The 26,152-nt window shown below is 45.3% G+C and overlaps 1 protein-coding gene and 2 long non-coding RNA genes across 3 annotated transcripts; all 3 read right to left on the bottom strand.

Moving 5' to 3' along the window:
• Positions 1-341: 341 nt before the first annotated feature.
• Positions 342-4,608, bottom strand: LOC149345385 (uncharacterized). The gene is made up of 2 exons (XM_089547419.1): positions 3,638-4,608; positions 342-599 (listed from the first exon to the last, which is right to left on the bottom strand). Exons 1-2 carry the CDS (start codon positions 4,439-4,441, stop codon positions 342-344), a joined length of 1,062 nt encoding a protein of 353 aa, XP_089403545.1. The 5' UTR covers positions 4,442-4,608.
• A 1,273-nt stretch (positions 4,609-5,881) lies between these two features.
• On the bottom strand, positions 5,882-6,636 carry LOC149345386 (uncharacterized). Its single transcript, XR_016283291.1, has 2 exons — positions 6,401-6,636; positions 5,882-6,003 (listed from the first exon to the last, which is right to left on the bottom strand). It is a non-coding gene; the product is annotated as an uncharacterized LOC149345386 (long non-coding RNA).
• A 7,087-nt stretch (positions 6,637-13,723) lies between these two features.
• LOC149345387 (uncharacterized) lies at positions 13,724-14,848 on the bottom strand. Its single transcript, XR_016283288.1, has 2 exons — positions 14,462-14,848; positions 13,724-13,867 (listed from the first exon to the last, which is right to left on the bottom strand). It is a non-coding gene; the product is annotated as an uncharacterized LOC149345387 (long non-coding RNA).
• Between the last annotated feature and the right edge of the window lie 11,304 nt (positions 14,849-26,152).

Here is a 26,152-nt window from a genome sequence, read left to right on the forward strand (position 1 = left end):
AGCGTACTTTCCATCTGGGAACGGACCACAAAAGTCAACCGAAACTTCCTCCAAGGGACCATTGAGTGGTTCAGTGATGGCAAGTGGTTCTTGCTTTGCTTGGGGAACGACTGCTTGACATGGTAGGCAGCTTTTAATCAAAGTGTGCACTAGTTTATCCATGCCTGGAAACCAAACTTTTCCTCTCAGCATTTTTTTTGTTTTGACGATCCCTTGATGACCCTTGTGGGCGAGCAGCACTGCTTGCTTCTGCAGGCTAGTGGGAAGAACTAGGCGCGTTCCTCGAAGGACGATACCCTCAGGTGTTGTTGTTAGTTCATTCTTTATGGATGCAAATGGCTTCAGTTCAACTGAGACCCAGCTGCTAGGTGTCGGGTGCTGGATAGCACTGACAGTTGTAGCTGCTGGTCTGCTTTAGTTGCTTCAGCCACTTCTTGAACTGCGAAGGCATTTGGGATGTTGTGGCACTGGATGAAGTTAACATACTCGTTGGGTACTTTGTCGATGCGGGAATGTATTTTCATCTCAGGAACCGGGTGCCTGGAAAGGTAATCGGAAGGGTTGCTACTTCCTGCGGTGTGCTGCACATCAAACTTGTACTGTTGAATGCGTAAAGTGAGGCGCTCAATGCGGGCAGATGGTGATGATCTTGGGTTTCCCAGTATGCTCACTAAAGGCTTGTGATCAGTCAGCAAAAGAAAGTGAATTCCACAAAGATAAAGGCGAAAGTGTTCCATTGCCCATACAGCTGCGAGCATTTCACGCTCTATTTGGGAGTAGCGGCTTTCAACAGGTGTGAGCGCTCTACTTGCATAGGCTATCACTGCAATGTGTTCACCGACACGTTGTGTGAGGATAGCACCCAGTCCATGTGGACTTGCATCTACTACCAGTTCTGTCGGCTTGGATGGGTCAAAGTAAGCAAGGGTGGATGCATCTGAAATGGCTTGCTTTAAGGTATGACGCCACCTTTGAAAAATCGTTTTTTTGCAAAAATGACACTTTTTTATATTTCGGGAATCCCAAAACATTCGAAAATGTTTTTCAGCATGAATAATGTTCGTATCTTTATTTGTTCAAAAGTTATAGCCAACTTTCGAACAGGTGGTGTACAGTTCTGAAACCGAAACTGATATGTTTTGGTAACAAAAAATGATAACTCAGCGATAATCAGCGGCGTATATTGAAAATTTTCCTGTTTTGTTTTAGTCTGATATGTAAAGGATTATTCAAAGGCAATATGTAAGGTTTCCTTTTTTTAAAACATTGCTTTAAATTTCCACAAGAGGGATGCAAGACGCTACAAGCGTCTCAGTTGTTTACTTTGCGCGCACTTCACGCTATTGCTTTGAATGCTACCGGATTCGTCCTTCAATGATGGCAGCAGAAGTACAGCAGATATTTTCAGGGAAGCAGGCATCGAATCTGGCCACCACACTCTCGTAGCATGTTGCACCAGTGACCATTACCGTGTGACGAAGGCCCAGCGTCAATCATCGGGCGAGGCAAAACATCTCCGCAAGAAAAGACGGGCAGCAACAAATGCCAAAAGAGAGCTCGTGTCAGCTAAGGAGGGCCCTAGCTATGAATCTGGAGGATTTTAACTTCCTAGGGCATGATGATCTTGTTTCTACAAGGATTGAAAAACTTTAATCTTGTTTTTCTCAAAACTTTATTTTTCGCAATTTCGTCTTGCGCAAACAGTGATAACTTCCAAATGCATAAATATTTTTCAATGAAACTTTGCACGCTCGTTCCTTTGTTACTAGCCTGTGCAATGAACTAGCATAAATGAAATCGAATAGTGAGTTTTGATATAATCATGTTTTATGTGGAGGAATGTAGGCAAAAATGACACATTTTCTTTCTTTAGCATTTTTGCTATAACTTTTTTCTTAATTATCGGATGGCAAAGCTCCTAGTTGGTTGCACAGTATGGTTCGTTGGCTAACGCTGTGCCGAAAAGTTTGCAATTCCTGCTCTTCATTCACAAGTTATGAATGTTTGCATAACAGCCATGTTTGGGCAATTTTTTGTGAATAATAAATGCCAGCATGGCTTTTTTCACTCTTTTGTGCTTTTGAATATCATATAAAATGGTGCTTTATAAGGTAAATGTAAAATAAAAATTTAATGCTCAAAATTTAAAAAATTTTTGAAAAAAGTGGCGTCATACCTTAAGCTCTCAAAAGCATTCTGCTGTCGTTTTGTCCATTCCCATGCAACATTCTTCAATGTCAGTTCACGTAATGGCTGTGTGAGATCGGCTAGGTTTCTCAGGAATCTGCCCGAATAGTTGATCATGCCTAGCAGGCTCTTCACTTCTTGCGGTGACTCTGGTGTTTTGATTTGTAGGAAGGCTGCTATCTTCTTGGGATCAGGACGAACGCCGTCAGCTGAGAAAATAAGTCCAAAGAAGTTCAGTTCTCGTTGATGAAAGTGACACTTTTTTTCGTTGAGTGTCAGTCCAGCTTCTTGGAGTCGCTGCAGAACTGCTTTCAATGACGCGTCATGCTCTGGTTTTGTTTGTCCAAAAACAAGGATGTCGTCACTAACACTCAGGACATTGGGGATGCCATTGAGCACTTTGCGGATAGTGTTTTGAAAGATTTCAGCCGCACTGCTGATGCCAAAGTTGAGACGTTTGTAGCGAAACAAGCCAACATGTGTTGAGAAAGTTGTCAGCTGCCTTGAAGAAGTGTCGAGTTCCAACTGATGATATCCATTCTTCAGTTCAAGGTTGGAGAATACTATTGCTCCATTCAAGGCAACAATGATGTCATCCACTGTCGGACACAAATGTCGTTCACGTTGAATGGCACTGTTCACAACACGCATGTCAATGCAGATTCGAATTTCGTCAGGCTGATGTGGTTTCAGCACAATAACCACAGGGGACACCCATAGTGTAGGTCCGATGGCTGGCTCTATGATGTCTTCTGACAGGAGGCGTTTGAGTTTTTTCTGTGGCATCACGTAAGGCAAACGGAATACGCCTGTGTGGTTGTGCAACAGGTGGGACTGTGTCGTTCACAAAAAGGTGGATGTGCTGAGTTTTGAGTTTTCCAACTCCACTAAACAATTTGGGGAATGCTTCCACGATTGGCTTGTCACCTGGATTGTCAGAAACTTGGTATGTAATCTGGACAAGCCCCAGGTTGGTTGCTGCTGTGAAGCTTAAGAGTGGTGCACAGTTTCCTGAAATGACAAAAATGTCGTCTTCAATGCACTTATCTTTGTATCGCATTGCAACAGAGACTTTGCCCAAAAGTTGAAGTGGAGACGTTGATTTGTATCGGAACACTCTGATGGATGTTTCTTGGATATTGACATTTAGGCGACAGCTCTTGAAGTCATTTTCGCCAACAATTGGCACTGTAGCACCTGGGTCGATTATGAAAGTGACTGGCACATTGTTTACAGTGACAATAGCCTTTGGAGATGAACTTGCTTGAGGGGAAGCCATGGCAACAAAAACGTACTCGTAGCTTCTTGGACTAGTGTCACAGGTGGCTGCAGGCTCTCTAGTACTTGAACTCTTCTTACTGCAGGCTAACTGTGGGTTTGAGTCATTGTCATAGTCCACTGCATGTACTGTTCTCCTGGTTGAGCGACAGAACCGTGCAAAATGACCAACCTTGTCACATGCCTTGCAAGTCTTGCCCCATGCAGCACAATTGGACCGACCGCCTTGGTGAGGCCACTTGCCGCCACAGTTGCGACAATCTGCTGACGAGACACGAGGTCGCTGCGGTGTGTAGGCCTGCCGTGGCATCTGTCGTTTATTTCTCTGGTGTTGGCCATGGTGTTGTCCTTCCTTGTGCACTGTGAACACTGCCGCGTTGTTATCGACGTGCTTTTCGATTTCGGACACATCCCGTTCGACATCCTCGAGCATTCTTCCTTGCTTAAGTAAGTCCGGTAAAGTGAGGGAATGAAGCATGGCATACTTTCGGAGGCGAGACGACGTTGTGGCGAGAATTATTTGGTTCTTGACTTCAGAGTCGACGTTTTCGAAGTTACAGTGGCGAGAAAGCTGCCGGAGGCGCGCGTAGAAGGCGTCCAGTGACTCACCAACGTTTTGCTGAGCTTGACGAAATTTGTAGATAGCAAATGATGAGTTCACTCGCGGCGCAAAATATGCATTCAGTTTCGCTCGAGCGGCATCGTATTCCGGCGTCGATGTACTCGGCGTGGTTTGGGTCGTGCTTGTAGCCGTTGCACCTTGCGCAGCACTGTCGGGGAGCGAGCGATATATGTCGTAGACTTCTTCACCGACGTAGTGCAGGAGGAGCGCCTTCTTGCGTGCATCTGCCGAGATATCGCAAGCTGAAAGAAAGTTTTCGACCCTTTCTATCCACTTCGTCCATTCGTGACCAATATTGTTGTCGTCGGTAGCGCGAAGGTCAAAACTCGGGAAGGCAGGGAGCACATGTGCCATGGCTACGATTGCCGGTAGCCGCTTGTTGCTGATGGGTGATCGGACGGACTGACTCTTGATGTAGTGGTACTCACATGAGATAAAAGAGCACTTCTGACACCATCTTAGTGTTCCCGGAGACTGTGATGGGGTCCGATTGATGAGATTGGGCGAGGGACTGATAAAGCGAGCCTGTTACTTAGCCGCCGCGGTGGCTCAGCGGCTATGGTACTCGGCTGCTGACCCAAAAGACGCGGGTTCGACCCGGCCGCGGCGGCTAGAATTTCTTTGGAGGAGACATTGTAGAGGCCCGTGTACTGTGCGATGTCAGTGCACGTTAAAGAACCCCAGGTGGTCGAAATTTCCGGAGCCCTCCACTACGGCGTCTCTCATAGTCTTAGTCGCTTTGGGACGTTAAACCCCATAAACCTTAAGCCGCCATGTTTTATTCTCTCATAGTGGCCAACAGAGTAGTAACATTCGGCTAGATGCCGATTACAAACACTGCAGTGCGCATATCTCTGTCATGAGTGCACACCTTCGTCGTCGTTTACGTAAAGTTCTCACGCCGGCTCGGTCTCGAGTGCGTGTCGCGGACGGCGGAACAATTAGTGTTGACGGACCCTGCCCTGCACGCGTTAGTGTTGCTGGCCATGACCTTCCGGTGCAGTTCACTGTTTTGAACCCTTGTGCTCATGACCTCATCCTCGGCCTCGATTTCCTGTCAGAACACTCCGCCCTGATAGACTGCTCGCAAGGCGTCCTACACCTCGATCTCCCAACCATCGATCCTGAAGCCTTGCATTCTCCCCGACTGTATTCGTCCGACCAAGTTTCTCTGCCCTCACTAGCCGCCTTATTCGTTACCGTACGTCCTACCTCATCAGTCGCCGGTGGTGACTACTTAGTCGCCCCTATTTCAGAAGTCTTGCTGCACCGCAACGTTGCACCCAGTAAACCATAAAACGTACCATAGACATCAGCAAGATATTTACGCTGGACATTAGACACCTCCATTAGACATCCATATTAGTACCGTTTACGAAAAATCTACGTACCTACAACACGAAAATTGGGGTCCAGTTCACGTTGTAGGTACGTACTGCAGACATCACGCTCTACATTTATCAGATATTTGTGAACATGTAAGTACGCCCAGTCTACGTAGCCTAGACGTCTATATGAAGAGAATATGACTATACAAAGATCAATATCCAGGTGAAAATTTCTAACTGGTTCCAGTCCTACTGTTTTAAGACATTTCCAGACTGGAACCAGCTGCAATACGAGATGCAGCTGACACCTGTTACAATTCCAGATGGAACGGAGACCTACTGCATCCCAGCCACAGACTTCCCTATGGAGTCGTCGGGACGTCCAAGCACTCCAGCTAGCTCAAATACAGTTGAGTAAGCGAGTACATGGCCATCATGGGAGCCCAACACACTGCAGATGACTTCCTAGTGCGTCAGTATTTTATTGCGCTCGGCGCTTTCACTGAATCTTCTCGTTGAGCATAATCGTCAGGTTAACAGCTGCGGTGGCATCAATACTCTTCTGCCGAGCCCAATAGGCCAGGGTTGCTGCAAAAGAAAGCATAATTGTTCACTTTTACAGGTGACAAGAGAATGGCACAGCAACCACAACAAACAAACCCAGTAATTTACGCCACTTTTACCGACGCAAGTCTATGAAGCGTGAAAGGTTGCCCTTGCAGCACTAAAAGGCAGTCGTGCCGAGCGGAGTGTGCTTGCACACGCACTTCGGCACACCATCCGAACGCATGCCCACATTTCGGTAGTAGAGGCCAGTTGCATACATCACCAGCCTTTGTTTCAATACACAGCGAGTTTGGCAAAACAGCCAAACGAGTGAGCGTAAAAATATAACGTGCCGATAAATGCGTTAGAATTTTTTCATTACGAACGCAAAAATATCATAAAATACACTTCAATGAGTAAACTGAGACTGAGTACGCACCAAGAAAGGTCACGATCCCAGCCGGTGAAAACGACTTGTAGTCCTAATTCGTACTGACGGGTCCACTTCGCCGAGTAGTAAAAGCAAGCAAACTGTCTTCCTTCAGCTCCATCAAGGAAAGAACGGTTGAACAATCTCGCCAGCAATAATAAGGGAATAATTAATTCTGTGTCGAGGTTCTTCAAACACAACGTTCCCACGGAACACGATTGAAATCGCACACGCCCTGCGCTCTACCACTGCCGCCATGGCTGAACCTAGCCTCGTGCGGATGTGCGAAACTGTCATATTTTGTATCGTCTCTTTTTTGTACTTAGTAGCAGGCTTGGTGTGGCATGAAAAATAAGTTAATTATTTTTAAATTGTAGCATATTACTTTTTTTACAGCTGCAATCGCCATGCGCAGTTTGCGCTATTATTGATAAAATACGATAGGAACTACAACGCGATTGCGGCTTAGACAATTCACCGCACTTTACCCGCCGCCGCCTGTCCGCAGCATAGAACAGGCATATGGGCAGCGCATGTAGCATGAAGGCAAGATGACCAATTATCATTAGGGTAACGGGCTGGATTCAGAGAGAATGCAAGCACAGCAGAGAGGGTCAGGGCAGGTGGGCAGATGAGGTTCGGAAGTTTGCTGGGATAAGGGGGCCGCCGCTGGCACAGGGTTAAGTGGAGAAATTTTTGGCCTGCACTGGACATGATTACAGTGTTGACATGATGATAAAAAGCGGGACTCAAGAAGTTTATTCTCAAGAAATATGAGGTTACACATTCAGCAACACAAATGCCTAAGCTTTCCTCAGCTCAACATTCCAATAGTTATCATTGCTAGCGCGATTAGCAGATTTAAGACATTTTTGAAAAAAAAAAATAACTCCCAAAAATTGAACTGAACCAATTCTTGTATTTTAAATAGTTGGATAAGTTGAATAAAACATGCTTAATCAGAAAAAATGGTTATTATATAGTCCTGGCTGCTAAATAACAAACAAGTGTTTTAGTGTGTCCTCACTTTTCAGTGTGGTTGAGATAGCTTGCAGGCTGTAGCACAAGGTATAAATTGAATGTAAGAATAGTAATGAAATAACAATGCGAATCCTGACCAAAGTGACTGGCATTTCAAACCAACTGCGTACAGTTGAGTCAGAAACCTGATGCATGTGCATTCAGATTTGTCTTTAGTACACGTATTTTTCTTCTTTCTAGGCAGGATAATGTTGCCGTGAAGCGAGCACGAAAAAACACAAAAACACAGGCAGCGTTGGTCATGCCTCCAATTTGTAGTCAACAGCGATTTCAAACTTTAAATGCAGTAAGGCAACACGAAATATCGAACGACTGAAAAATATGGAATTCTTAAATTATATATCTCGCTTACATACCCAGGACGTGACAAGTAATATCTACGAGAAGTCTAGGTTAAGGCAGATATGATGTCGTGGGTACGTCTGCAGCTTTTCCACGAAAAAAGGTTGGTAGATAAGACGTCTGAGAGATTTTGGTTTGGTACATAGACGTTCAGACTTAATCTGGACATCTATGGGAGGTTTGTGGTTTGCTGGGCACTGCCCCATACTGCCGCTACAATCAGGGGAAACAGTGTGTCACTACCGTTAATCAATTTCAGCTATTCAGCCCAAGTCCTTCCACCTGGCATATGCGTGGCAACGTTCTCACCTATTGGCACCTGCCAAGTTGCCCCATTGGACACTGCCCATGCATCAGCTCCTGCAGACCCTGCTCACGATCCTACTTCGACTGACGCGATCACGGCAATGATGCCCTCCGATTTGCTCCCTGCCCAATCGTGTCAGCTGCGTGCGCTTCTCGAGTCCTATTCCGACATCTTCGACCTCCATAACACCGCCCTCGGCCAAGCTCTTACCGTTGCGCACCGAATCGACACCGGCGACGCTCCTCCTATCCACCGCCGACCATACCGGGTCTCCCATGCAGAACGACAGGTAATCCAGGCGGAAGTGGCGAAAATGCTGGAGAAGAACATCATTGAGCACTCTCACAGTCCTTGGGCTTCGCCCGTCGTCTTGGTCAAGAAGAAAGATGGCTCGTGGCGCTTCTGGGTGGATTACCGTCACGTGAATAAGATCACTAAAAAAGATGTCTATCCGCTTCCTCGAATCGACGATGCCTTAGACTGCCTCTACGGAGCCAAATTCTTCTCCTCCATAGACCTACGCTCTGGCTATTGGCAAATTGCTGTGGATGGCCAGGACCGGGAGAAGACTGCGTTTGTTACGCCTGATGATTTATATCAGTTTAAGGTTATGCCTTTCGGCTTATGTAACGCCCCAACTACTTTCGAGCGCATGATGGACTCCTTGCTGCAAGGATTTAAGTGGTCCACTTGCCTGTGCTATTTAGACGATGTAATAGTGTTTTCTCCCTCGTTTTCGTCCCACATGGGCCACCTCTCACAAGTTCTTTCCCTCTTCCGTCATGCCGGGCTACAGCCCAACTCTTCAAAATGCCGTTTCACGCGTCGTCAGCTCAATATACTAGGCCATGTCGTCGATGCAACGGGAATTCGTCCCGATCCAGACAAGATCCGAGCAGTAAAGGACTTCCCAGTACCCCGTACGAGCAACGACGTCCGAAGTTTTTTGGGTCTCTGTTCTTACTTTCGTAGATTCGTTGAAGATTTTGCCGACGTTGCTCAGCCGCTCACCGATCTTCTTGAAAAGGATGTCAGTTTTTCCTGGGGGTCCTCCCAAGAACAAGCCTTTGCCCACCTTGTAAGGAAGCTTACCACTGCACCGGTCTTGGCACACTTTGATGTGTCAGCTCCTACGGAAGTCCGTACTGATGCTAGTGGCCATGGAATCGGGGCAATCCTTTCCCAGCGTCAATCCGGCACACATCGTGTAATTGCCTATGCTAGCCGCCTCCTATCCCCTTCCGAGAAGAACTACTCCATTACCGAAAGAGAGTGCTTGGCCCTTGTCTGGGCTGTTGGCAAATTTCGACCCTACCTATATGGCAGGCCATTCACAGTTGTGACAGATCATCACGCACTGTGCTGGCTTTCTTCTCTGAAGGATCCTATCGGTCGCCTCGGTCGTTGGGCGCTACGACTCCAAGAATATGACTACGCTCTGATCTACAAGTCCAGCCGGTTTCACAGATTCCGACTGCCTCTCTCGTTACCCTGTTGCCCACAGTAATACTGCGACGAGCGCAAGCGCCACTGACCTGTTCTCTCTATCACCGTTTGCAACTATCGGCGAAGAACAGCGTCGGGATGCCGAGCTTCTCTCCATCATCGATCGCCTAATGTCCGCCCAAACCGACCCTTCACTGAACCGCTTTGCTCTCGTTGATGGTATTTTATACCGCCGGAATCTTCAACCAACTGGTCCTGACCTTCTCCTCGTTGTCCCGAAGCACTTACGAACAGTCGTTCTCCACGAACTCCATGACCTCCCGACTGCTGGCCATCTAGGCGTTACTCGCACGTACGACCGCATCTGTCGTCGGTTATTTTATTTATTTTATTTATTTTATTTATAAATACTGCTGTCTCTGAGGAGAGACATAGCAGGAGTGGGTGAATACATGAGTAAAAACAAATAACATGGGTAGCATAGAAATAGATAACACAGAAATATTAAAAACAGATCAACGGGTCAAATTGTCAGGCAACTGAACAACAAAATCTTCATCATCATCATCATCATTTATTTACCCTTAAGGGCCCTTGGCTTAGGGCATTACATAAGGGGGGGGGGGGAAGGTCGTTACATAATCAGTGGTCAGTAAAATCAACAAGAAATACAAAGTACAGGGTACATGGTCAACATTAACATTATTGGCAATGAACGAAGTGAGCCGTCCAATCCATTCCAAATTTCAACGGTTAGAGGGAAAAAAGAAAATTTAAAACAATCTATATGTGGTTTGAAGGGAACAATGTTTAATGGGTGGTTCCGTCGGGTTGCACGTGCGCTTGATGACACAAATGTGAAGGGTGCCTGAATACCAGATGATGTGTGAACGATCTTGTGCAGCATAATTATGCGTTCACGTGTGCGCCTATGTTCTAATGTTTGTAAAGATAAACTGTGCATATGGGAAGAAGGTGAAAACTTGCGATCATACCGGCTGAAGATGAATCTTATTGCTTTTTTTTGAACTGATTCTAAACGGTCAATGTCGCGCGCGTAATGAGGGGACCAGAAAATTGAGGCGTACTCCAGGATGGGTCGAACTAGTGATTTGTAAGCAGTTAATTTACATTCCTTCGTGGCATTTTTTAAGGTTCGTTTGAGATAACCAAGTTTGCGAAGTGCTTTCCCAGATATGTTATTTATGTGAGCATTCCATTTTAAGTTATGCGAAAATCTAACGCCCAGGTATCTGAACTCGCTGACGTGGGTCGAGCAGTTACCGTTGTTACTGTAAGAGAAATGCAGCGGATTCTTTTTGTTACCAAAGGTCATTGCAACTGTTTTAGTGAAATTAATTTTCATTTGCCATGCATTACTCCATTCACAGAACAATGAAAACACTTTGTTTAGTTCCTGTTGATCATCGGCGTTAGCAACGTTGCGGTAAAGCACACAGTCATCGGCATATAGGCGTAACTTCACTGCGGTGTCGTTAGTAACATTAGCTACATCATTAATAAAAATTATAAAGAGTAGAGGCCCAAGCACCGACCCTTGGGGCACACCTGAAGTTACAGTGACTGACGATGACTGTGCATGGTTAAAAGTGACGAACTGGGATCTTAAGAGTAGTCGGTTATCCAGTCCAGTAACTTATTGCCGTTAAACATGGTGCGTAGTTTACGAAGAAGCTTATTATGGCAGACCATGTCAAATGCTTTGGAGTAATCTATAAATATTGCATCGATTTGATGCAATATTCTGGCCTGGCCTCTACCGCTCAGTGCGCCGTTACGTTGGTGCTTGCGATGAGTGTCAGCGTCGAAAGCGCTCTGCATCTGCTCCCGCTGGCTTTCTTCAGCCCATTGACATATCCCTCCGGAGCCGTTCTACCGTGTCGGCTTGGACCTTCTCGGCCCCTTTCCGGAGTTTATTTCTGGCAACAGCTGATGGGTTGCAGTAGCCACAGATTATGCCACCCGGTACGCGATAACGCGTGCGCTCCCCACGAGTACTGCCGCTTATGTTGCCGACTTTCTTCTTCAGGACGTCATTCTTCATCATGGAGCACCCCACCAACTGTTCACTGACCGTGGCCGCACCTTCCTTTCAGCAGTGGTAAACGACATTCTTCGCGCATGCTCAACTAAGCACAAGTTGACGACCGCTTACCACCCCAAACTAATGGCCTCACTGAGCGACTCAATCGCACTCTTACCGACATGCTCGCCATGTACGTCTCCTCTGATCACCGAGACTGGGACGTCGCACTCCCATACGTTACATTCGCATGTAACTCATCCCGCCACGACACTGCCGGCTACTCTCCGTTTTACCTCTTGTACGACCGTGAGCCTCAACTGCCGCTTGACACATTGTATCGAACATCTCCTCCCCCACATTCTGAATACGCCCATGAAGCCATTGCCCATGCTCGCCATGTCGCCCGTTCCCGCTTGCAAGCCTCCCAAGCTTCTCAGCAAGAGCACTATAACCGCCGCCACCTGGACAGTGCCTTCTTGCCTGGGTCTCTTGTATTGCTCTGGGTGCCTTCTCGCCGTGTAGGGCTCTCGGAAAAGCTTTCTCTCATCCCCTCAGCTGCTATCCCACTACTGTGGCACCTCCCCTGCATGCACCCTGTGCGGCGACCCTCACGCCACACTCTCCCACATCCTTTTCGGCTGCCCTGCTGATCCTCCCCCGCAGGGACAGCCCGCGTTATCAAGTTGGGAGGACTGGGAGGTCGTTCTCTCGTCTCCGGACCCGCCATCGCAGCTTGCTGCGGTGCTTCGGGGTGCCGACGTCATGGACAAACACCACATGAACGTTCCGACGTAGAGTGGGACCGTGCGGTGGTCCAGGGACCCAAGGGGGGTCTAACACACTTGCCATAATAAAGTTTTTCTCTCTCTCTCTCGGAAAAGCTTCTTTCTCGGTATGTGGGCCCGTCTCGGGTGCTGCGCCAAGTCACAGCCGTCACATACGAGATTAAGCCTGCCTTCCCCAAGTACACTTCCCGTACTCCACCCTCCGATATTGTGCACGTGTCGCGCCTTAAGCCCTACCACCTACCTTCTTCTGACACTCGCTAAGCTGCACCGCGACGGTGCTTTTGCGCCCGGGGGTCATGCTACGGATCGACTCAGAGAAGATGAGGCAGACGAAGTGAGGGCCGGCGCGTGGGCGGGCTCCGAATCCTGTGCAGTGGCCTTGTGTTTTGGCATCCGGTGCGCCCTGCGCCAGCGTGAGTGCACCAGTGTTCTGCATGGTGTGAACGCCTCCTGCCACGTAACAATATCTTACAGTGATCAGCCTGTGCGTGATTATACGGATGTTGCGGCGTGTTGGCTTACATAAAGGCGGGTTTGGTGCGAAATAAAATTCAGTCGCAAGTTGGCATTGGTCCTGTCGTGTTTCTCTTTTGTTCACGTTTTTTTTTGCGCCGTTTTTCTCCTGAATAGTGAAGCGCATTATGAAGAAAACTGCTGAGTCTCGTGACGGTTTCTGGATGAGTGTTTTGTCATATCGCGCGTCCCCATTAAAGGACGGACAATCACCGGGAGAATTGAAGGGTCGTCGGCTGCGCACTACTCTGCCTGAATGCAGCACTGAAAAGGAGCGCCCGGTCAGTGCTGCCAAACCTAGGGATTTTTCCCTACATCTAGAGAATTTGGACGTCGTTTAGGGGAAAAGGGATTTTTTTGTATAATCTAGGGAATTTTCATTTGCTCGGAGAATTATTTTTTTCTCCCTCAAATTGTGAAGATAGTGCAAGCTTTTCGTTGTTTTTTTCTCTAAAACTGACGCAGGCCCGCACAACACCGCCGCGCGCTCGATTAAAGCCTGTTTCACATGCAGATGAAAACGCTTTGTTGCTGCAGCGCAAAAGCTGTTTAGAGCCATCGCGGCGGCTCCAGCAGTCAGAGCGGCTATGTTCCAACAACCCAAGCAACCACCGATATCCTTCGGACGGCCGACAGAGGTCTATTTCGGATGTTCTGTACGTCCGCTGAACATCCGCAAACAGCCGGTAGATGTTCGTCGGCCGTCCGAAAGGTGGCCAAAGGTATACGGTTCGCCCGCCGACGGACGTCCAGTTGAGTACGTCCATTGGCGATCTTTCTCGAATATTCGCATATATGGTGCATGCGTGCTTTTTTCACTCCGCGCAATGCAATAAAACCAAAAACAATTTGACGCATAGCACGCATATTTTATTGTGGTTGATGATACATCAGCAGAGCAATGGGTTACATTCGGAAAATTTCTTAAAAGTGACTCTTCAAATGTGGCAAGCTTGGGACACACATCCGTAATCTTCCCACCCACAGGATTTCTGAAATAAAAAAGAACGCGGCAAACATCAGTCATGTGAAACAAATGGCACAATGCAGTAGCCCAAGTAAAAACATTGGAACCAATTAATAGAAGTGTTTAATGCTGCAAGCATAACAGACAATGCACTTTAACAAAGACCTCAATAAATATAAGGCAATAACAGCTCTCACTTTTCCACACCATATTTGACAATGTATCTGTTTATGTATTTTCATGGGCCTTAGGGCACTAACCTGCGCAGCACTGTACGCGACTGTGCACAGAAAGCCGCAAAGCTCCCGTTGCGAACCACTGCGACCTCACGTGCTTCCTATGGTCTGCCTTTCGCGCGAGTGAACATAGCGATGCCTTAAAAATTAACAAGATGCGAAAACACTCCGCCCCGCAACTTTGAAGAGGAGTGGGAATTAGTCGCGCGAGTTGAGGGCTCCCGCAGCTGTGTGATGTAGGCTCCCGAAAGTGTGAGAACAGCACACACTTGGGGAAGCCATCTCCTCGCGCTTACTGCTCCCACTGTCCTGTGAACGAATGTTATATGAGCATGCTGCATTGTCCTAGAAGCAAAGTTCCAAGAAGTGTACTGGATACATACCTTCGTAGGCAATCACATGTGCACTAAGCCTTCTTTACACCAAGGTCGACGCAGTACGGGATTCCGGTGTTCCAGAAGAGCTTCAGGCGCTTCCCGTATCTTTCGAATTGCTTAAGTTACATACAACTTTCGTCCACAGACCGAACAAAGCCACATTTTATAATAACAGAGCTATAAAGATCTGCGCGACAACACTACGCGACATATCAACAACAGCGCTACGGAGCCGTACTGATGGATTGAATTGGTCTGACCGCGAACTGACATCTATGATGATGGTGATAGCAGAATGCGCGGGAGTTTTGATGCTTACGAATGGTTTCAATTGCAAGTTTAGCTAGCAAAACAGTGGACATGTCGCGCAACTCCTCTAATTTGGATAAATTTTAAAATATAAAACTACTCATTGAGTTCTTGCAAAATTCTGCAACTTCTGCTTCTCCACTTAGATAAATTTAGCTTGTTGGGGGCTCTTGCATTGCAGGTAGGAGTGGAATCGTACCAATTTACAGAGGTCTTCGCGTCAAACCCTACAACTGATGCAAATAAAACAGTATACATGCACGAAAGACTAAAATTTTCTGTTAAATAAAAAACGTCCATACTCATGGCCTGGGAAAATACTCGACCTTACATCCTTCGGACGTCCACCTCGTCTCTCATGCGGATATACAAAAGTGGACACTGTCCGTACGTCCGGCGGATGTACGAATACGGATTGTGTTCGTACGTCCGATGGACGTCCGATCTCGGCAAAGGACGTTCGGATCTAGCTCGTACGTCCGACGGATATCTGTGGTTGCCTGGGAAGTTACAAGCTGCTCAATTTTCAGTCGCTTGCATGCATGTGAACCAGCATTCACACGGACGTAGTCAAACGTGTATGGTCCCTGATGTGGCCAGTGGCACCTGCTGTTGAGATCTGGCGCGCCACCGTCTTCCCGGGATCAAAGACGAGGCTTTGATCCCGGTCTCGGCGGTCGAATTTCGATGGAGGCGAAATTCTAGAGGCCCGTGTACTGTGCAATGTGAGTGCACGTTAAAGAACCCCAGGTGGTTGAAATTCCCGGACCCCTTCACTGTTTCATCGCTCATAGCCTTGGTTGCTTTGGGACGTTTAGACCCTCCAAAATAATAAACCATAATTTCCAGTTCCACCACGACGAACAAAGTGAGTTGAGGTCACCAGAGGCATACAAAAGCTTCATTGCTTCACTGCTTCATTGTTTTAATTGCTTCATCACTGCTTCATTGTTTTAATTGACTCAAACTGTTACGTCAGCGAGCAATCGCAGCAAATGAACAAGCAGCTTTTATATCACAGTGTCCGTATACTCCTCAAGCGACCTTCAGACATTGTGTACACGGTATCCTTTGGCTGAAGTCTAAACCGACGCAACATGAGCGGAAAAAATTCAGTCAATTCCACATGCCGATGCATGTTTACTAATATCTTGCGTAAAGTGAAAAAAAGGCATACACGATACGTCTTTAATTTGTAATTTCCAAAGAGCGCTACGGTTTATCTTGTAGCTTCATTTAGAAGTTCATTTTACATCCTTCATTTCAAATTTACAGCTGATTTGCTTACCAACGTCTGGTTATAGGGTAGCTGCATGATAAAACTTGCTACTGAACTACGCATAAATATACAATTTTACAATTTTGCAATATACAACACTATTTTTGTATATAGGGAAATCTAGGGAATTTTTTGGCTGCAAATTGGGGGAGAAGTGGCTCTGGAGGTTGTCAGCACTGCGCCCGGTAGTCAAGCACCGCCAGTCGTCCAGGGGCAAGTCACTGCCTCCACTGCAGTAGGAGACACGGTGCGGGTTCGTGACGGCCGCCAATGGTCACGCAAAGCGATGGTTCTTCAGAAGGTGGCTCCACGATCGCACATCGTGAGAACGGACAACGATCGTCTTCTAAGGCATCTGCTGCGAACCCAAGAACACTACAACGTCATCGATGACAGCGACGACGACGCGGACATCCGCTCCGAGGCTAGCAGACCCTCAAGTCCTATAGTACCGCCGACGGTCGGGGTGAGCCAAGCGATGGACTTGCCACAAGCACTCAGCTCACAGCATCAGGTGCAGCTGCTGGATCAAGCACGCCAACCATTCCACGCAGGACAACCCGGCCACGCCCGGAACCTAAACGGCTGACTTATGATCACAAATTTCGACAAATTTCTTAGAGCATTGTCAAAACTGATCTCTTCACAGAGGATAAAGGACCGGGCGTCTTTCCTGGCCTAGCTACTGATGTGTCGTGTCTTTGCATGAAGTGATCAATACAGGCGTGGAACTTTTTTAGCAGCATCTATTACAAACGGATGAGAATTCACAACATGATCTGGTACTCAATTGATTGTGTTCCGTAGTTAGTACGAGACCGATTTACCACAACGGAAGTCTGACGCAAGCTGCAGCCAGTAGATATATTTAGGTACATGTTTAAAAATTAATATAATTTGTTTTTATTTTGTTAAAAATAAAGACGCGTACTTTGAGTTCATACATGGTTTTCACAGGGATCATACGAGACTGTGTATTTGCCAAGCAACTATTTGTGTTGTTTCCTGCAGGTAAAGGTAACCGAGCTGCACACGACTGCAGGGCTGATATTTTTTCCAAGTCAGTTTTGTTACAGGTACCCCAGATAAGAAGACAACAACTGATGCGAGAATGGATAAGAGAGAAATATAAGTGCCTTTTCAGCGAGAAAGGTAAAAGATATCAAAGCCGAGAAAGCATATCAATAGCTCTATGTGGTCGCTCCGGCCTACGTTGTGATGGAATTTAACTCCTAGAAAGGAATAGGAGCTGACACGTTCAAGGTAGCAAGAGCCGTAGCGAAGCTTAAAATCGTAATCTATTGGCTTGTTTTCTGCACAAAAAAGCATAAATTGTTTTTTTCTCGTTGAGTTCAAGACTATTTAAGTTTATCGATACACTAAGATTTAATAGCCACGTGTTAGCAGTGTTTTCAAGTTCATTAAGATTTGTTCCAGGGAAGAATACATTCGTATCGTCTGCATATAATACTACATCATCAGAACTATATCGGTTATATAGATCAAGAAGAGCAAATGGCCTAATATGGATTCTTGCGGTACACCATATTTTACAGTCTTTGGGTTTGATTTATGGCATACAAACTTAAAACGCGACTCAAGGTATCTGTGCATGAGTTGAAGTGCTATGACCCTAATTCCACATATTTCCAGTTTTCTTAGCAAAATATGATGTTTTTGGTGATCTCTTATTGGTGATCTCATGAGAATATTGTGCACTCATCAGAGATAAATTTTTTGCGCAATGCATTTTTAAAACAAATCTTTGCTTTCCTTGCACTTTGCTGTGTACAAAATTAGAGCTAGTTCTTAGAAACACTGTTCACGTTGCATTTCCAGAAGCCCTCGCGATTTGGATGCCAACTCAAAGGAGCAGCATCTGCTTGCATTGGATGAATTGTTCCCAGTGCACTGCATGGCTGCTACCCGTACTGCACATAAAAGGCAAATCCAACCCCACTCAAACCAATACCTTTCCGCGTGCTTTACATAGTGTAGTTTTCTTGGGGTGTGGACGGACTAACAAAAATCTGTGGACAAAAAGAGCCGAAAATGTAGCAGTTAAATGCATTCCTATGTTAAATATTGCTATCTAGGCAAGCTGAAGCATTCAAGAAAGAAAATTAAAACATAGTGACCAGCAAGCTACTCATTTCGAATTCCTGATGGCAGACGTGAGAAACGTAGTGGCGATAGTAATGGACAGTATACATGATTTATCCACAGAAAAAATGAATAAAGCTGCAAAAGCTGCATTGAAAAGAGATTTGCTTCCCCTGTTTGAGAAAGCCTCTTTTACGAAGTCCATCTCTTTATTATAGGTGGCTACCCTTTTCTTTATTCTTCCCAGCATTTGATGTTCTCTGCCAAGTGCGTGTCAACATCAAATTTTTCATTTTGAAGCAGACAATAGTAATAATTCTCAGCAAATAAAAGTGAATATTCTCGAGTAGTTCAAATATCAATACAGATATTTAAAATTATAATACAAACATGTTTCCACAAAATGCAGCGATGAAAAGAAATATTCCGCAGAAATATTTCACTCCTCATAATTTATCGAGTATCTGAATGAATGAGAGGAAATCAAGTAGAATGGTACAGTTTGTCTGAAGCATAACTCTGTTCAGAGAATAACATGACAGCTTGAATTAGTAAGCTGCCGAACAATTTCGGCAAGTGGACATTCTCATCTTGTCACACTGAAAAGCGTACGACGTGATGTGGTGCATTGTTGAGAAATAAAAATGGCACAAAGTATCTGAAAACGCCAAGGAATGGACTGGATGTGCTGCGAGGCCCCATGGAAAATGAAAATATAGAAAGAACTTGCAAGTGCTAGAAAAGGAACTTTCCAAAATTTGTGCCAGCACAAAAGTTTTCATGAAGTGCCAATAAATGCCAGCTGGGGATTGGGAAATGGTGCAAAACCTGGACATGGAGACAATCGCGTGCAGAGCAGCAATCGAATTTTTGCGAAGCTCCTAATTCAAGCTTCTTGCATAAAATACAGCACTTGCGACACCCAAGGAAAAAAAAAACGGAGACAAAAAAAAAGAAAGAAAGAGGGAAGGTGGCATGCCTTAAAAATGCAAAAGTCCTTGTCTTGTACCATTTGCAGACAGTATTGTGCCAGGATTTCGCATTCATTGAAAAGCGGAGTGCAATCAGCTTGAAATCAGTGGGTGGCCAAGCGGCTGCCTGGGGAACTTCTCAGTGTCCTGGCGAGGGTCTTAAAACTGACCTTTTTATGTGTGGATAGAATCTCATGAAGTATATATTGCACACAGGTGCGTTCTTCTCTCTTCTGATTTCAAGAATGTAGTCTTAATTGAGCTGGTGGTCTTAGATCAGAAGTTATCTTGAATTCTAGCGTGTAATTAGGTAATTTCTTACGGAGCTGTAATGAACTTTCTCATTGCATTTTGTTGTTTTTAATTACATGAATTGATAGCCAGCAAATTCTCATACCCAATGGCATTCTTTCTTTTTTTGTTTAAACCACATATAAATAGGAATTTACAATTAGCTTAACGAGTCGCAGTGTCAAATACTGCGACCTGTTCGTGTCGACATAGTATATCAGGATGACAGGCCTTTAGAGAAAAATGAAGAATGTCATTGGGTATGGGAAATCTCTGGCTGTCAGTTCATGTAATTAAAAGCAACAAAATGCAGTGAGAAAGTTCATTAAAGCTATGTAAGAAATTACCCAATTACATTCTAGACTTTGTAAGATCTAGGACCACCAGCTCAGTTATGATTACATACTTGGAATCGGAAGAGAAAAACGCGCCTGTGTGCAAAATTTCATGAGGCTCTAGCCATAAATAAAAAAGTTAGTTTTAAGACCCTCGTCCCCCCACATGTTCTTACGCAAACGATGACACCCCACCCAGTTGGCCACATGTGACAATGCCCATGAGAAAAAGGAATATTACACACCACACAGCACGTGCTGTGGCAGGAATGGCCAAGAGCAGTCTTTGTTGCAAGCCAAAATTCCATTAGGAGCAGTTTTCCACAATTTCGTAGCAGGTGAGCAATACTGAGAGAAGGTAAAAAATCGGAATGTGCAGTGTGTTGAGCTAACTGTGCCAAGGTTTTTAAAAAACTGCAGGCTGCACAAAGACTTTAACAGTGCAGCATTTTTGGATGCTGTCTTGAGCAGATCCACTATAACGGGAAGCGCTTGTCCCGTTTGTCTTCTGTCCCTTGTCAGTTTTTTGTCGCGCTACAAGCATCCCCTCAAGTATAAGCACTCAGTTTGGCAATTGTTTATTTGTTTATTTATTATTCAGGTTTACTCACAGGCTCCAAGCGTTGGAGTATTGTGCGAGGGGGGATTACATAAATAGGGGTGATAACAGGAGCATGAATGACTGATTGACTGTTAATACTCATTAAAAAGTAAGAACACCACTACACAATGCCAACTGACTGTTAGTACTCATCATAAAACAATAAGAACATCATTATGCAATACTTGTTGACACTTCAGTAATTAGAAAAAATGGCTGTTATTTCGGTCCCAAAAGAACCTGGATCACGAATATTGACGATGTGTTCCGGAAGACCATTCCAGTGAACAATAGCCTGCGGCAAAGCGGATGAATTGAATTTTACCTGAAAGTCGTAGGAAGCTGCGATGGTTGTTTAAACGGCGTGAGGTTGTGCAAGAGGGAGAGTCGAATGACTACATACTATCTGACTACAACCTTCGTGATTGCAAGGTAGTACAAGGAGAGAGCGATGATTTAATGTTTGTGATGCTTGAGTGACGGTCATAGTTCCTGGAGCTGAAATGCGCAGCACGATTTTGGACTGATTCAAGGGAATTAAAGCCTGTTGAGGCGACCAAATGGATGATGCATACTCAAGTTGTGGACGAACAAATGTTTGATGGGCGAGCTTACAGGTAATAGCGGGAGTTCCATGAAGATCCCGTTTTAGGTATTCTAAAGTCCGGGATGCTTTAGTTGTTATTTTCTGCATATGAGAAGACACGTGAGAGACTAAGCTGTTATTGAGTATGCAATTGAACGAAGAGTTAGATTTTTTGCGGCTGAATGTCAATAACTTGCATTTTTCGGCGTTAAGTGACATTTGCCATGATGAACACCAAGCGGTTACATGATCGAGGTCCCTTTGAAGTGCAAGATGATCCGCAGGTGATCAGATTTTGCAGTAAATTTTGCAGTTATCTGCGAACAAACGAATGGTTGATGGCAGATCATTAATGTAAATCAGTAACAGCAACGGGCCCAGGACGCTTCCTTGAGGAACACCAGATAGAAGATCACTAAATGGAGATGAGTGACCGTTAACAACCGTAAACTGTTTGCGAAGAGACAAGAAATTCCTTAGCCATGAGGTTGTTAGTGAGTCTAGGTTGACAGAAGTAATTTTACCTGTTAAACGTGAATGCGCAACATGGTCAAATGCTTTTGAAAAATCTAAGAATATGCAGTCTGTTTGGAAGTTCTCGTCCATATTGTGTAGCAGCTCGTTAGTAAATTCCAGTGGTTGAGTCTCACAAGAGAAGCCTTTCCTGAACCCGTGCTGGTTAGCAAAAAAAGAAATTATTACTCTCTAGATGCTGCGCCACTGCTGATACGATGGTGTGTTCGAGGATCTTACGTGGGACAGATGTCAAATTTATGGGGCGATAATTCTGTGCATTCGTTTTATCACCTGATTTGAAGATGGGGATAATTTTGCCAATTTTCGAATCCCTTGGAATTTCACCAGTTGATAGCGACTCACCAAAGATATGAATGTGAATATTGCTTGAATGGATCACTGTGTTTTTGAGAATTTTTGCATTAATATCATCAATGCCAGCAGAAGTTGAAATCTTGAGATTGTTTATTAATGCTGCAATACTGGTGACACTTATTTCTACAGGACTTATGTATCGGTAATCAGCATCTACTAATGGTGGAGTAGTGGAATGATCTTCCTGTGTGAACACTGAAGAAAAATAACTACTGAATATAAGTGGGCATTCTTCTTCTATTACTGGAGCACCTGTGTCATCCAACAATGAAGCAAGAACCGTAGTGGCAATAGGTGATATCGCTTTCCAAAATTTTTGAGGGTTGTGTGTCATAAGGGATTGAAGGTCATGGGGATAATATTTAAGCTTTGCTTTGCGTACGGCACTACAACATGCTTTTTCAGCGGTTTTGTGTTTCCGCCATGAAGCCGGTGTGCCAAGGCATTTGGCAGCTTTAAAAAGTTGCTTTTTCTTGTTCTTTAATGCATGTAACATCCTGTTTAACCATGGTTTAGACGCGTTTGTGCAGAGGGTGCGCAGTGGTATATGACTGTGTACTAATTCCAGTAAACTATTTTTGAACAAAACCCCGTTATCGCTGGCCGAACGCTGAGAAAAGGTCGGACGATATGTGTCACAAAAAGAGTGTAACGCGAGATTAATGGCATTGTAGTCAGTGCGGTTATAATCAAAAATACGTTTATGTGTTTGTGCACGTGCGCGGGAAGGCGTGGAAATCGTGAAATTCAGCAGTGCGTGATCACAAAAGCCATCAGAATTAGAGATGGGGCTCTTATTGTCTGGGACTGACGAGAAGACGAGGTCAAGCTTATTGTTTCCTCGGGTAGGTCTTTCGACTAGTTGGACCAAAGAGAAATCAAGAGTTAGTTGAACAAAATTAGTGCCATCACGTGTTCTCGAACTTAAGCTCGGCTAGTCAATTTCAAAAAGGTGAAGTCACCATGCAGACAAATACTTGCTTTTGGAAATTTAGCTTTTGCTTCAGCTAGGTTATCATGCAGATCGGAGACGAATGATTGCGGACTATCTGGTGGTCTGTAACAAACTCCAAGATGTTTGGAAGATGGCGATGTGATGCAAACCCACAAAATTTCTAATTTACTAGGAATATCAACAGGAAAAGAAGTTATATGCTTTTTAGCAGCAATCAGCACCCCTCCTCCCCTTCTGTCGCTCTTATTGTTTCGGTAGATAGTGAAACTGCTCATATCAGGCAAGACTTCATCGTTCCTAATATCTTTATGGAGCCACATTTTGGTTAGTATTGAAATGTCGCATTCACAGCTGTCAAGATATGAACAAAGCTCGAAGCGCTTAGGAAGAATGCTGCGTATGCTAGTGAAGCACAAGGAGAGCTGCGATTGCGCGGGGTTATTGCGGTTCCGTTCTTTCCTGATGACACGTGTAGCCGAGCAACACCTTACCTATGCAGAAGACAGTTTTACGGTGTCTGTAGCGGCATTGTACCCGTAAATGCATGCTACAAAGGGTGGGTTTATGGAGGGGGGCAGTCACATTTTAAACTTGTATTTCTTAGACTTTTTTCATGGAGAAAAATGTGTTTAGAATGGTTATCCTGTGTAAAATTTCACTCTTTTAGAGGGGGGTGACACCCCCCCCCCCCCATAAATCCTCCTCTGACGTCTACTATACGCACTTTGGCCCTCTATGTTTGTCACCTGTGTGAGTAGCTCTTGGAGTTGTGAATCAAAAGTCATTGCTGGCACGGTCACCATTACAACACGTTATGATACTACATTTTGCGTTCAGGGTCAAGAACTCAAACTTTTTACTATACTTGCCTACCCTCACTGCTGTATGCGAGAAAGCATTCCTTGCATGGCCAGCCGCAGGAAAACAATGCTATTAAGGTAAATACAGTACGTGAGACCAACAACAAAACACTGGAGGATTTTTAAAGTTTTAGTTGCGAAAAAGCGCTCGTGTTGTGTCTTCACTCCTTCTTTGTCCTCGTTTTTGGCGCTAAACTTCATCATGAATTTTTCTTATCCTCACTGCTGCAGCAGAAGACACTGTTGACACAGCCAGCTTCCCAAACATGTGCAATGGAAGCAGATTGCAACATTCAGCAACAAGAGCTGCATTTAAAGAGAAGGTTGAAGGTGGGGTGTGACCATGAATGGCAGCATTGTTCACGACTCAGCCGAAAGCAGACACGTGCACACTCATTCAGCATAAAACTGAGAGGTTTGTGCTATCCAACAGAGAGCGTGATTAAAGTGTGGCCGGTATGTGGGACACTTTTATGCGAGCATAGCATGCAAACAATACAACATCAGTAACCTTGCTCAGGGATCTCATGCATGTGCCTCTAAACTCATTCTAGCAAAGAAGGATTTTTTTTTTACAACCTCATGAGCACATTTGACAGCTGTCCACTTAAAAATGATTACGCTCTCAAATACGAAGTGTTTCACAGTGCCATTCAAATATAAGCGTCGTGCCAGCAAGCTGTACATGAAGGGCTTCCTTCCGTGATATTCTCTCGTATTACCGAGACAAAAAAAGGGAATACGCACCCCCCGCTCCGTCCCTCACCATAGCGAAGGCTGCACATTGGCGACAACTACAAACCCGGACTGCTCAATACCCAATACTGCTGCATGCCCGATACCCAGACCAATGCTCGTAATCATGCAAACTTTTGCGGCAAACGAGGCGCCCCCTACGATTTACATCATTGGCAATAAACGTTTCCACCACCACCTACGTGTTCATGCGTCAGCACATTGAGAGGCGCGCTGACCAGGTCCAGATGACGCGCTGATTCGCGGCGGCGGTGCGCGGAGGCAGACTCGCCGGAGGAATAGGGAAGCGCACCTGAAGTTTGCTGCCACTGCACCAGCGCCACTTCTCCCCTGCCGGTCATTTTGGCGTTTCCGTCCGGGCACGTCGCGGGCGGAGCGCATTGAGCCAGCAGCCTGTCGACTGGTATGCGCGTGCTGCTCGCGCAGCTGTCACTCTCTCTTTCATTGTGAGCACGCGCCGTCCTGCTCGCGGGCGCACAAAAGTGTTGTTGCCGCTCGCTGTGAATTCCGCGACGTTCTAAGAGTGGAGAAACTTGTTGTGTCTGGGGCTGTCACAATAGTTCTCTGAACATCGACGGCCAAGGACTGCCCGTGGAATTCTACAGATTTCCTGGAGATGTCCTACATTCTTGGGGGAAAAAATTTAATATTGGAAAATTGTAACGTACAGTAACGGAAATATTGAAGGTAATGGTCCACCCTTTCTATATGCAGCAAAATCTTAAATATTTTTCATCGCTCGTATCGAGCAGTTGACGATAGGAAAAACGTTAAAACGAAAAAAAAATGCAAGCCTATCGATGGGAGATTGCTATAGTGAAATCTTCCAGTATATGAAAAAAAAAATGCGTTCATACACTTTTTCCTATTAAAAAGTGTTTTTGTCCGGTGTATGAAATGGATGAGAACGAGAAACGGCAGGCCTCGATAACTGCTATGGGCAGGGTGAAGTAAGCTTTTGCCTGTTGCTAAACACGTTTGGCATGTTGCACGCGTAATATTATTTCTGAGCAGTTTTTGTTGTAATTCACTAAGCATGCAGTGTTTAGTAAAGTTCGCGCTAACGAAACTCATTTCTTTTGCCATTTTTTATTTTGGAGACTGACAACAGCTAGCGGCATTATGCAGACGCGTGTGAGGCAAGGTCAGTGATCGCCTCAATGTTCCGACTTGTGACGCCTGGCTCAATTTTCGAAGTTGCTTTACATGTAAAAAATTTCTAAAAACAAAAATAATCAAAATGTTTGCTTGCACATGAATGAGCGTTTGCATATGAGCGATGGCTCTGCAAATAAATTGGGGATGCGCGTGCGCTGTAATCGGCATTAAAATAAATATACCAACCGCTTATCTCCGTTGTAGCGATTGACCAAACTAGAGCATTTTTTCTCTTTGCCGTATATAGCAAGAAGCTGGTAGGCGCATTTCGTGAGTGTTTTCGTTTTTCTCCTCAGCCTCGCGTGTCGCCTTAAGGCCACTTTATTTTAAGTTAAAATAAAAATTATTTCCATTATTTTTCAGCGAAACACGTAACAAATTCCTTATTATTTGGCCAACAAACCTGCATGCATCTAACTGCTCAGCCACCCAACGAAATTAAGCATCTTGCGAAGATGGCTGCGCCAAAAAAAAAATGGTATTTACCTCGAATTCCACGTCTTAAATGACCTCGTCATTTACTTGCGATACACATTTCGCCGTTACGGTACCGGCTTTTTCGTCAACAACCCAGACAACACCAAAGATCCGTAGGACGTCCC

This window comes from Amblyomma mixtum, chromosome 5, assembly GCF_055824585.1.
Source record: "Amblyomma mixtum isolate Tamu chromosome 5, ASM5582458v1, whole genome shotgun sequence".
Taxonomy (NCBI): Eukaryota; Metazoa; Arthropoda; class Arachnida; order Ixodida; family Ixodidae; genus Amblyomma; species Amblyomma mixtum.